Below are 12,490 nucleotides of genomic sequence, written 5' to 3' on the forward strand. Positions count from 1 at the left end.
CTCCAGTATATTTTGATACTGTATGCTGAGAACAGCGTTATTTGAAGCATCATTTTACAGAAATATCTATTGATATAATGGCAAGTTCTACTACACGGCATAAAATACAAACAATACAAGCAAAATGGGTTCAAATGACACAAGTAGAATAGCCATCCCTGCTGTTTTGCATACAGTAGTCAAAATTTATCATTTCGTGCAATGTGTTTTTTCAAGACTGATTGTTTTCAACGCACTTCACTAGAAAATGTGGTGCTTTCTTCAGATTTATCGGATTCTGATAGGCTGAGAACCTGTGTACAAATGTACGTACACTGTACTGCCCGAAAGGTTCAGGGAAAAAAATTCGCTGGCAGCCCATCGCGTCATCCTGATTTGGTCTCCTAATGGAACGAGGCCGATCCACTGTTTCCGGATAGTAGTCCTTCACCAACAATTCGTGAATTGTGATAATACCAGGGTGAAAATGAGACACTACGCGATTACCGTCTCTTCCCTTTCCTAACTAAGGGAAGAGACGGTAATCGCGTAGTTCTACTTATTTTAGCTCAGATGGCGCCAGCTGGGGTCCTGTCACAATCATTGATGATGATGAAACTCACGAAACTCTACAGGGTGGTCAAGAAAGGTCTTCCCTGCACAATAGAATTCTATTGTGTATTCATTGTGTGAAGGAAAATAATTCTGGGCCACATGTAGTACATGAACTTGTCACCCTATTCAAAGACATTGGAGCAGAAGTGAAAAACGAGGACATTTATGTTTTCCACCGCAACGGGCCTGTGTGTTTTACCGTCACTCTATATTATTACCTGCAGAAATGACTTTCCGCCAATCAGACAGTAGTGCACCATATCTCTTCTGGATGTGCCCTCCCCTTCATAGCTCGCCATGTTGTCAGAGAGTGTACCAAGTCTTTGCTGGATGTGCCATGTCCCTTCACTATGCTTACTCTGTCTGATCCAGATGTGTACTCTCCCAACGCAGTGCCATGTTTCTACAGGGTGGACCTTGTCTCCACTCTTAGGAAAAATGTGTCTCATTTTCACATGGTGAATACCTGATCATTTTCATAAAGGTATTGCATGAAATCAGAACACCAGACCTGAAGAGACAGCAGATCCTGCAACAACCATACCATACCATCAAAACCAGACCTGATAATACAACATATGCTGTCACAACCAGACCTGATAATACAGTATATGCTGTCACAACCAGACCTGATAGACAGGAGATGTTGGCACGACCAGACCTGATGAGATTGCAGATACTGTCACAACCAGACCTAGCGAGATAACAAATGCTGTTACACCCAGAGCCAAGGGGAGCACATCCACACCTGATAATCCATCTCAAAGCAGACCAACAAACAAGCTCGATAGCAAAGATTACTTTGGAGCAATCCTCAACCCGTGTTCATGTTTTGAAACATACTGAACCAATAATATGACCAGGTCAAGAGGAAGGATAGAGGCCCAAGTCCGAGTGCCCTTAGTTGGATTACTGAAGGCTATGTTCACACCAGATCAGGACATAGGCACAACCATGGCAAACAAACAGAAACAAAGACAAAAAAGCCCTTATTCTCCATTTTTTTCTACTCAATGGAACGAAGTTTTGGTCTTCTAAACTGGGAACTTCCACTTTCCAACATCAGCAGGCACTTGTGAGGACTAAAACTAGGAACAGATGTAGGCTACGTTCCAATCTTATGATTTAACAGAAATAACCACAAGAAGTTTTTGAAAAAAGTTTTATATATTACACTAGATAAGTTAGTAGAAACAGGTAGAGCAGCATTAATGGGAACCTAACAATAATCACACCTAGGGATAACAAACATACAGGCAGTAATCAATATTTCATGATAAGAAATGTCCTGGGGACATTGTGGTCACCTGGGAATCATTTAGTTCCAGATGATATGTCCTTCAACCCTACTTGGTTGAATGAAGGGAGGATGACACCAATTCTTTTGTTGGAACACAATAATCCTTCCTTTAAATATCCCTTGATTTGAGTTTTTCAGAGAAACTTGAATTTGAAACTGTTTTAAGTTCAGCAACTCAGGAAGACAAATCAGGCAAAAACCAATCTTCGGAAATAATAACAAGAAGCAATATCAAATTAAAAACAAGAAATATGTATAAAGCTGTTCAAACTGCTGATATTTTAAATCTTAACTATAATAGGCAGTGATCACTAAGATACAAAATAGTGTAGTTTACTTATTGTGAAGCTCTCAGCCAAATACTCTTGAAAAGCCAGATTTGCAACAATCTACAATCATTTATTTTGTTTTATCAAGCTGAAGAACACATAATATAGCAAATTTGAAAGAGAACCATTGGAATAACAACTCATTCATAACTCTAACACCAGGTGGCACCAATTGACTGAACTTGAACACATTATCATTTCTTATTTGCACTTCATGAGTTATAAATCAGGACTCTTCAAATCATATCGAAGGACAATACTGGACAAAACAATGCAACAAGTGATGTAAACTAAAAGATAAACTATGGCACTAACGCTACCTAAATGGGATTCGCTGAAAAGGTATAATTGGGAAATCATCTAGATTTCATTATAAATGAACAGGCCAAGGCCATTGTGCTCAGTTGAGGTCAGGGTGGTCAACTTGAATGTATATCAACCCTTTGATGCCTCTCCCAACGTCTAAATCTGTGAGCCCTGCACAAGGTCACTGAGAAAGCTTCCTGTTGGTGTTGTAAGTGAAAGCTTTTGATAGGTTTCTTCTCCTAAAAATTCTTTTGAATGAAACAGTAAAAGTTCTTTTGAAAGTACATGTATGAATTCACCCACTCAACTTACAACTTAAAGTATGTAATTTCGAAATACGTAGTTAAGTTTCTTGGCCATATTATCTCTAGTCTGGTGAAAGAAGTGGTCAGCAGAAAACCAGCCAGCCAAAAATGCAACAAACACATTGCCCTAATTGCCAGATTTCAAGTTCTCAATAGTAGTTCAGATATATCTGGCGATATTGTTGTATGAATCAGGTCTACGTCTGAGTATTTCAAGTTGTTGTCTGCAGCTAGATGAAGATAGCTATTACAAATTTCCAATGGCATGCAAGGCTGAATTAGGAGGAAACAAAAGTGGGTCCACAAACTTTACTACCTTAACCTTTATGCAAGTTATATTTTTCTCTTGATTATGTCATCCATTATATCGATTGTTTTTCACACTAAATCTCAAATAATACCTAAATAGTATGCACGCTTTTGATTACAAGATATGCAAGCATTTTGAAAGACCATCAACAAATACGTTATCAGACACAGGGTGGGTCAAGCTTGCATTAACAGTGTTTCTTAACCTTTTCTACATTGGTACATGTACCCTAACCTAAAATCTTGATCTCCAACAATCCCACTCTCATAAAGAAGCAAGATTTCACGACCGGGTATAAAGAGCAGAAATTCATCACAATCAATTTCTTTCAAAGCTGAATGAAGCGTCTAAGTTCTTTTGCTGCGACATGGATTTTGTTGTGTAGAAATCAACTTTGAGCGAGACGAATCTTGGCGACAACGAGCATCTTTTTATGACGGTACTTGGAAGCCTTCCATTCATCGGATCGAGGAAGACCATCGAACATGTTTAGTCCTGAAATCGAGAGGGATATAGTATGGTGAATGGATGAGAACATTGTAGGTCCATGCTGTGTCAAAGGTAAGAAGTACCCTTCTTAGAAGGGTAGTCGTATTTCTAACAGCTCAAGTCCTTGAAGAACACGATCAATTTTTCCTTTCCCTAACAGTTCCTTAGAATGACATACAGCATTACGAGGTTGCCAAAGGCAGGGGTAAATTCATAGATCAAGCATACACATAACACTGTTAACACCTTCAGCGCCCAACCACGTAGATCTACGTGGCCCAAATCCCCCTCCCCTTTGAGCTGGTTATCGGAGTCTCATGGACTTCATGAAAGAACTACGCCATCGCCATCTTCAGGGCAAGGTAGAAACTGAAAAGACCTTTCAGTTCCTACCTTGCCCTGAAGATGGCGATGGCGTAGTTCGTTCATGAAGTCATTTAAAGGTCCGAACTACGCCATCGCCATCTTCAGGGCACGGCAGGAACTGAAAAGACCGTCCGTTTGGTCTTTTCAGTTCCTACCTTGCCCTGAAGATGGTAGTGCAGTCACGATTTGTAAAAAAACTTGACCCTGGGTTAGATTAGTGAGAAACAACTGGTAAGTGAAAGTGTTAAGACAGGCTTAGGACGAACACGAGGACGCTAATGTGTTTTGAGAGACATATACATGTAATAATGAACACACACATAATCAATTTCTTGTATAATGTTTTTAATCTTGATGATGTTCTATCTAAATTTGATTTCACACAGAATGAATCCTATGAGCAAACAGTGAAAATCAAGCAAAGTTGTTATTTTAGACATGCAAAACAAATGAGTTTCTTTCATGGACACTAGCACTACTGTTCCATACATGACAACATCGTCCTTACCGATTTTTTAAATGTTGCTTTGTAATACACATGTAATGGAACTGATCATGCAACTTAGAATAGCAGCTGCACTGAATTCAAACACCATGCTAACTAAGTTCTCTCTGCTTGGCTGATCCATGTACCTTGGCTGATCCATGTACCCACTTTACTTATGACTTTCATGATGGTCATTTCATGCATCTTGAATGACTCAAATATTATGTTCCAATGCAATAAGAAATAACAGCTCCAAGCAAATCTCATTTCAATCAGTCACCTAATTTTAATTGAAGCTTATAAACTAGGTCATGCGGATTAGCATGAATCTGATCCAAAAATTCCAAATGCTTCATCACGCCATGCCATGATAATCCTACCTCAACCCTAACTCTGAGCATATGTCTCCACTTCATCCAAAAAATCCACCCTCGTCATCGTCTTCCCATGGTTTCTTAGCTTTCTTCCGTCTAGCAAAAAAGCCATCATCATCATCATCTTCTTCCTCATCTTTCTTCTTTGCTTCTTCTTCCTCCTTTTTCTTCTTCTCAGCCTCTTCTTCCTCTTTTTTCTTCTTCTCAGCCTCTTCTTCCTTTTTCTTCTTTTCGTCCTCTTCTTTTTTCTTCTTCTCTTCTTCCTCTTTATCATCCTTGTCATCAGAACCCCACGCAGGCTTCTCCTCATCACTATCGTAAGTCTTTTTCTCCTTCTTCCTCTTGGCAAACCAAGCATCATCATCATCATCTTCTTCTTCTTCAGGCTTCTCCTCTTCCTTCTTTTTTTCTTCCTCTTCTTTTTGTTTCTTCCTCTTGGCAAACCAAGCATCATCATCATCATCATCATCTTCTTCTTCTTCTTCTTTAGCTTCCTCTTTTTTGTCTTCATCTTTATCATCTGAACCCCAAGCAGGTTTGTCATCTTCATCAGAATCATACGTTTTTGACAAATTCTTCAAAGAAGGCGTGGCTGCTAAGGAAGACTCCTCTTTTTTGTCTCCTTCTTTGACTTCCTTCTCATCATCTTCTTTCTTATCTTCATCTTTATCATCGGAACCCCAAGCAGGCGCTTCGTCTTCATCTGAATCATATGTTCGGGATAATTTTTTCAAGGAAGGCGTGGCAGCTAATGAAGACTCCTCTTTTTTACTTTCTTCTTTGTCTTCCTTTTTATCTTCTTCTTTCTTATCTTCATCTTTGTCATCAGAGCCCCAAGCAGGTGATTCATCTTCATCGGAATCATAAGTTCGTGACAACTTCTTCAAAGAAGGCGTGGCTGCTAATGAGGACTCCTCTTTTTTATCATCTTCTTTCTTTTCTTCTTTCTTGTCTTCATCTTTATCATCGGAGCCCCAAGCAGGGGCTTCGTCTTCATCCGAATCGTAAGTCCGAGATAATTTTTTCAAGGACGGTGTTGTTGACAGCTTGGATTTCTGAAGCACAAGTGACAAGGCCAGAATATGTTACCCTGAAAATGTCACTGGCAACCCCCATACAGCAATGACTTACAAAACTGATAGAAAAAGACTTGTACCTTTTAGGGCCCAAGTTACCTCCTAGTTCGTTACCAAATGACGACGTCAGAAGATGGTTCACTGACACCGACACAAAAATCTAAGTCAATCAAATCAAAGTTGGGGGACAGTTACATAAGTTAACATTTAGAAGAGACATAAAGGGTGTGGGATTGGAAAGATACAAATTCGGCCCCACATTTAAATGCATTCTGACACTGAGAAGACATACAACAAAGAGCAATTAAAAGAAAGTTAAAAGGAAAGATCTGGCCACAACAAAGGAAAACAGACAAAATTCTATATTATGAGTTCACGGCTTGGACTCGTTTGAGGCTCAGGTCTGTGTAACATCCCTCCAGACTATCTTCGAAAAGGCTCTACAAACATCAGTATGCCAACTTTCAAGGGAACTTACTTTGTCAAGAATTGTGTGTTGCCTTCACAGTAGATAGCCACACTAAAACGAGTCAAGGCTGAGAGCAAGATAATGCGGCCAGTCGAGCACCTGGTCCTAACTTTGTCAACACACCACCTATTGAGATACTCGGTTTTTACAACAACTGCAGCTAAACTTTAATAGCAAAGTATCATAATGGGCTGAAAAGGACCCTTCCCCTAATGTTACTATGTCCGTGTCCATACATACCTCTGCTTCTTGTTCTTCTTTGTCACTCTTCTGAAAATTTCAAACAAAAATCCATCAACGAAGTCTAACATGAAAGCACAAAGAATAGTATGTGTTCTCCATTGCTATGAGTTTCCCATCTAAAAACCCAGTAACTTGAAAGGCTTTAGAACTATTTTCACATCAAGCACCTAAATACTGACAAAAAAATAGAAATATTCATTAAGTTACAGCACAACATCTATGACTAAGGAGCAGATAATCCCGAACATTCTACTTGTATTAAGGGCAACCAAAGCTGGGCTTCGGTACAGATAGTTTGCAGGGTGGATTCTCAAGACTCTCATGCCTTCAATCCAAATGCTGCCGTCCAGCTTTAGATACTGTTCTTCTTATCTCAACTGCTTCTCATGCTCTTCTCACCTCCTCTTCCTCCTCTTTCTTTCCATCTTCCTCTTTCTTTTCCTAAAACAGATTTATTTCATTAATTTTATACCTCAATGCTCACATAATGGATCTCTTCACGGGGCATGCTGACACTTCAACAACTGTCCTTTCAGCACAGGTGTAAGGACGTCATTTCTGGTGTCTCTGAACTTACAAAGAATCAAAGAAGATTTCCTATATGGCAAATTCATGCATTATTTTTTCAACCAAGAAGTTTTTTGTGTCCCCTCCAGCAATCTAAAGAAGGCCTTGATAAAGGTATCATCTGAACATCTCACGTCAAAGGAATAAAGCAAAATCAACAAACAATTCAAGCCCTCAAATTTCATGCAATAGACATGGAAGAGCAATTGCCTCTTTTTCTGCTCCTTCCTTTTTCTCTTCATCCTCTTTCTTTTCCTTCTCTTCCTCTTCCCCTTCCTTAGCCTAAAAGACAACAGACTGCGATTTATAAGCCAGAAACAGCCCACAAGAAGCAAAGCTGAAGCATAAGTATTACTGAGGTTGTCAGAATGCAAGTTTTGAATTTGAAGATCCACACCACCCGAGAATGTTGCATGCACTACGAATATAGTCATGGAGATATCTATCAAATCACCAGTTTTAACACCTTCAGCGCGGAACCACGTAGATCTACGTGGCCCGAATCCCCCCTCCCCTTTGAGCTGGTTATCGAAGTCTCACGGACTTCATGAAAGAACTACGCCATTGCCATCTTCAGGGCAAGGCAGGAACTGAAGACCGTTTGGACTGAGCGCCATCGCCATCTTCAGGGCACGGAAGAAACTGAAAATACCGTTTGGTCTTTTCAGTTCCTACCTTGCCCTGAAGATGGCGATGGCGTAGTTCTTTCATGAAGTCTACTAGACTCCGATAACCAGCTCAAAGAGGGGGGATTTGGACCACGTTGATCTACGTGGTTCGGCGTTGAAGGTGTTAAAATAGGATTAATTCTGGCATGTCTGGAGAGCAATCAATTTCTCAAGGACTTTATCCCAAAACCACTTTGCAAGGGTAAATTTGGAAAGTGAGAAAGAATGTTGCAGATCATGAAGGAATGTGTCCGAGATATCATGCCAACTAAAGCCATGCTTCTTGCCTCAGTCTCTTCTCCTTCTTTTTCTTTCTCTTCCTTGGCTTCACCCTCCTCGCCTTCCTTCTTCTCAGCATCCTCTCCGTCGGTCACCTGAAGAAATCCCCCAACTTCAATTCCCTTGCACGAGTCATAAGATCGCAGTAATACCGAGTCCTCTTTAAAATAGTATTTCTATGTTTCATCTTAATATACTTCATGACTAGCTACCATCATAGAGGCAGACTTACAATACAGTATTGGCATGACAGGTAGCGATTTCATTGTAAGACCAAGCCAGTCATGGGTGGCAACGACAAGGGATGACCACTTGGTCCACAGATGGAGATTCTCATTAATCTACCAACTTATTTAGTAATAGGTGAAGCGACAGAAGCCAGATGTCTGCTTAGTGTCACAGTTGGAGAATTCTTTGGAACACCAATTCAGTAATATGTGGAGGTTTAATGCAAGACCAACTTAAACAGTATGCTTGCCTCTTTTTCCTCATCTGTCTTCTCCTCTCCTTCACCCTGAAATCATCAACACGTTTCTACTCATTCTCAACTTAAAACAGTGAAATAACTTATCAGCTATGAAATATCTGATACTGGAGCTGACCAACATCTTCAAGGAGTGCACATTCAGGAATTTCCAAATATTTCTCAAGTTTTATTCCAAACAACCAAACTTTCTAGAGTATGTGCATGTTTGTTTTGATATCATGCTAAATTTAACACAAGATCCTTGCCTCTTTTTCAGCTTCTTCTTTCTGGTCTTCATCCTTCTTCGCCTAAAATTTAGAGTAGGTTTCATTTTTCAAAAGTGTTCATTATTATTGTCTAATCTCCACTCCAAGGTGAAAGATAGCACGGCACTTGCCATCCCATGCATGGCAAGGCACAAAACAAGAAGAATTCATGAAAAACTTGATTGCCAACAACACCACCAAAATTCGATTCTAAGCAGACTAATGTCATATTACAAACACTCTATCGCATGATCAAAAGGTGAATTAGTTAAATTCGGAGGCAACTTTTTAACAGAAAGAGCTAAACTTGTATTGAAACTTACGACTAACACCTCCTCCATTTTATCAATTGTAATATCCTAAAACAGTAACAGCAGTGAACAAAACTTATTCCTGTTGAAAGCTTCCTTCTCTTCCAAAGGCAACTACTTCCTTTTAATGAGGGCACAATAAAACGATACGGCATCGAGACAGAGTGTCCATGTTGATGATTGATTGGCTCGGGCCACAGATGGCACAAGAGCAGACGATCCAAAAACAACATCGATTTTTATTGGATTATCTGTCTCTATCTACTCGCACTGTCAATTTATCAGAAACTGGGCTATAAGCTTCTTTAAAACCTTAGCAGTCGGGATAGTCGACCACACATTAATGCATACCTGGATCATGTCAGTATTCAACATGTTCAATTAATGCACATAATGACTGCCAGTACTTGGACCAGGGAAAAATGAAACATTCAGATGACATGATCAATTCAGATTTGCTAGTATACACTGTGTAGTCGGGATCAATATCAACTCATTTGTTGTTGGCAGCACAATGCAACTCATCGATTTCAAGTGTCCTCCTGATTATCAACATGCATATGTATATCAGGTGACTGGCGTACTCTAGATTTTCAGCACAAACAGCAAGCCAAGCTCAATTCTTAGCATGGAATGAAGGCATATCTCTGGCAGTGTTTTAACACCCCTAGAGTTCCAAGCTCATGTATCACTGTACGACTCCTGTAGGGCAGTTGTGACCGCAACAGAGCGCCATTCCCCTATGATGAGGAGGGAAGGTGATTCAGTAGCAAGTAGCCCAGTTTCAAATGACAAATGATGCAGTATTCATAAACTGTTAGTGGTGACTTACTATAGACAAAGAAGTCTGTGGTTAGTGTCAAAGCATACAGAACGTCAACAAATAGCTGCCAATCTGAAAAGGAGCAAAATAAAACAAACAGTATGCAAAACACAATTCCAAACAGGTTGACTCATCTGAAGCAAAATTAGACAAGGATTAGGTCAGTAGGAAAAACACAAAGGTCTCAACAGGGGGCTGGTTTGAAATCAAAAGCATACAATCAGCTGAACCATCACAAGCCAGGTCAAACCTGAATCACTGCCACAATAAATAGGAAAACAAGAGCTGTTAGTTTCAAATTAACTTCGGCAGGATAATCTCTAGGGGATATGAGCAGACAATATGAAATACAGGAAGGGCTAATTTCAAGAGCGAATATTTACAAATTCATCACAAAACAGGAACAATATCAAAGGACTGGACAAGCAGTGTGTATGTAGGTGTACATAGTTCGTCACACCGTTTCACCATTCATATTTTCATTTTATTCAAGAACCTGTCTGTCAAGGGCTTTAAACTTCAAAGCCAAGCTCCTCTTTTCAATATAATGTATACTAGTCTATATACACACTAAATGCTTAGCCCTTTATCGGGGAATGCATATCATGCCAAGTATCAATCATGCGCATTACCGCCTCTTCTATTAGCGCAGCCTTTTTCTTTTTCTTCTCTGGTATCTGAGAAATCAGCAACACATGACAATGGTTTTAAAAAACATAGACGAAAGGCCAGAAAATTTAAGACTGACAAAGGAAAACAGTCTCTTGCTTTAAAAGGTAATGAAGTTGACTTGGCGTCAAGAGTAAATGAGCATAACCCTCTCAGACCGACTTGAAATGTGTCGTCCTTTAGACCAAGTCTTTTTCCCTCAACTCAAACCCAAATCAGTCAAATTATTGGCCATATTCCAATATTGTATCCAATGCTAACATTGAATTGGACTTACCGGGAGTTTAAGTAATGCTTCTAATTCATTGTTCTCCACTGCAGCCTCAAACTCGTCAAAATTCTGTGGAAAGATAATACATCAAATATGTAGTGAGTGTGACTTAGCAATGCTAATGATATTGCTAAGGCCTGTTTATTTTAAAGGGGCTTAATGGCCTACTCAATACTTTTAAATTTTAATCTTAGTACTGAAAGATTTATGTATCCCCATGTCATTTCATCACCCTCTTCCTCCACCTCCAACTTATACACACTATTTGAAGCTGCCCTACTCATACCATAAATGAAGGATGAATGAAAACAAACAAGGTACAGGCTGCCACAAGCACACTGTTAGCATGCATAGATACAGATACAGGTGTAGGTAGAGCCCAGCACAACCAACACCTGTATAGCTCAGCACTGGCAGACAGGTAGTGTTGACTGGATGTGTATGTTCATAGCATATTGTACAACATGCATAGTTGCAATCTATCAAGAATATTCCATTTTCAACGTAAAATAACAACAGGGTATTCAGAACATGGGGAATGGTCAAACATGCCAAAAGCAAACTGCAATTCAGAGTTATGTACTGGTGACCAATGATGACCAATGATAACCAATGACATTTGTACTTGTAGAGGCAAATCGGTCTACACGTGCACGTGAGGGGTCCGGGTAATGCAGAGGGAATATTACTTTGAGGTCTTATTGGTAGTATCAAAGACTAAGAATTACTAACCGCTAAATAGTTGTCATCACCATCTAATAATTGAGGTGGTAGCACCACTGATCCTTCTTCTGCAGCTTTACCAACCTCTCGCATCTTCGCCTTGTCCGTTTCACTGTGTGCAATGTCAATCATATCTAAATCTAGATTCCGAGACTCCAACACATAGATGAATTTTGTCTGTTGGGCCCTCATCTGAAATAGAAGAACCGCAGAGCACTGCTATAGGTGCCAATCATTTGGTGGTGAAGTTGAAATGTTTATAGGAAGTTGAATAGAACCTTTGATAATGATACCATGGCATTGGGTGGAACTGAGGTCCCCAAGGCAAAGGGCCCAAGTGCCAAAATAAACTTCTTCGAATCTGTGACATCGACTGACAGTGCCAGCCATTCATTCTGTCTTAGTGTCTAGTCAATGTAATTTGTTGAAGTACAAATGAGTGCTAGGCGTTCTGAAATGACCCCAGCAGCCAGTATCAGTGACATACAACCATGACAACTGGTGAACTAGCCAAAAAGTGGGCGTGGCCGGCACGTGCATTTGTTATGATTTCGAGGGTCATTTCCGGTTTCGGACGATTGTTTGGAAATTTTTGAGACTGACCTTATTATTCCCACATACAGACGATAGATATAGTTTATACTTCATCTTTGCTATTGGCTGTGACGATTGGAACCTAAAGAATGTTATGTCACAGGATGGTGACTGAAGCAAACCCAGATGAGGGGATGTTAAACGATTTTTTGGTTAGCGAAGAAAATTTCCAGAATTTTCCGACGAACACCGATTGGTTCCGAAA

At 39.9% G+C, this 12,490-nt stretch overlaps 1 protein-coding gene across 4 annotated transcripts; it reads right to left on the bottom strand.

The window, feature by feature from the left end:
- Window positions 1-1,748: 1,748 nt before the first annotated feature.
- Window positions 1,749-12,488, bottom strand: LOC135487495 (glutamic acid-rich protein-like). 4 transcript variants are annotated; one of them, XM_064771207.1, is made up of 12 exons: window positions 12,295-12,487; window positions 11,701-11,883; window positions 10,975-11,037; window positions 10,661-10,705; window positions 8,895-8,936; window positions 8,641-8,676; window positions 8,171-8,257; window positions 7,426-7,497; window positions 7,048-7,089; window positions 6,646-6,675; window positions 4,867-5,915; window positions 1,749-3,639 (listed from the first exon to the last, which is right to left on the bottom strand). In XM_064771207.1, the coding sequence occupies exons 1-11, from the start codon at window positions 12,337-12,339 to the stop codon at window positions 4,899-4,901; spliced, it is 1,662 nt and encodes a 553-aa protein (XP_064627277.1). In that variant the 5' UTR covers window positions 12,340-12,487; the 3' UTR covers window positions 1,749-3,639; window positions 4,867-4,898. The 4 variants fall into 4 exon arrangements, with proteins under 4 accessions (XP_064627277.1, XP_064627279.1, XP_064627278.1 ...); XM_064771209.1 differs by lacking the exons at window positions 7,426-7,497; window positions 8,171-8,257; window positions 8,641-8,676; window positions 8,895-8,936; window positions 10,661-10,705 and having other exon boundaries at window positions 12,295-12,488; XM_064771208.1 differs by lacking the exons at window positions 7,048-7,089; window positions 7,426-7,497; window positions 8,171-8,257; window positions 8,641-8,676; window positions 8,895-8,936 and having other exon boundaries at window positions 12,295-12,488.
- Between the last annotated feature and the right edge of the window lie 2 nt (window positions 12,489-12,490).

This window comes from Lineus longissimus, chromosome 5 (genome assembly GCF_910592395.1).
Source record: "Lineus longissimus chromosome 5, tnLinLong1.2, whole genome shotgun sequence".
In the NCBI taxonomy this organism is placed as follows: Eukaryota; Metazoa; Nemertea; class Pilidiophora; order Heteronemertea; family Lineidae; genus Lineus; species Lineus longissimus.

Coding starts and splice junctions, on each gene's coding strand:
- LOC135487495 (XM_064771207.1), bottom strand. CDS start 12,339: ATGAAGTATAAACTATATCTATCGTCTGTATGTGGGAATAATAAG. Junction 11,884..12,294: donor CTGTATGTGGGAATAATAAG/GTCAGTCTCAAA, acceptor CTTCTATTTCAG/ATGAGGGCCCAACAGACAAA. Junction 5,916..6,645: donor AAGAAGAACAAGAAGCAGAG/GTATGTATGGAC, acceptor CTTGTGCTTCAG/AAATCCAAGCTGTCAACAAC.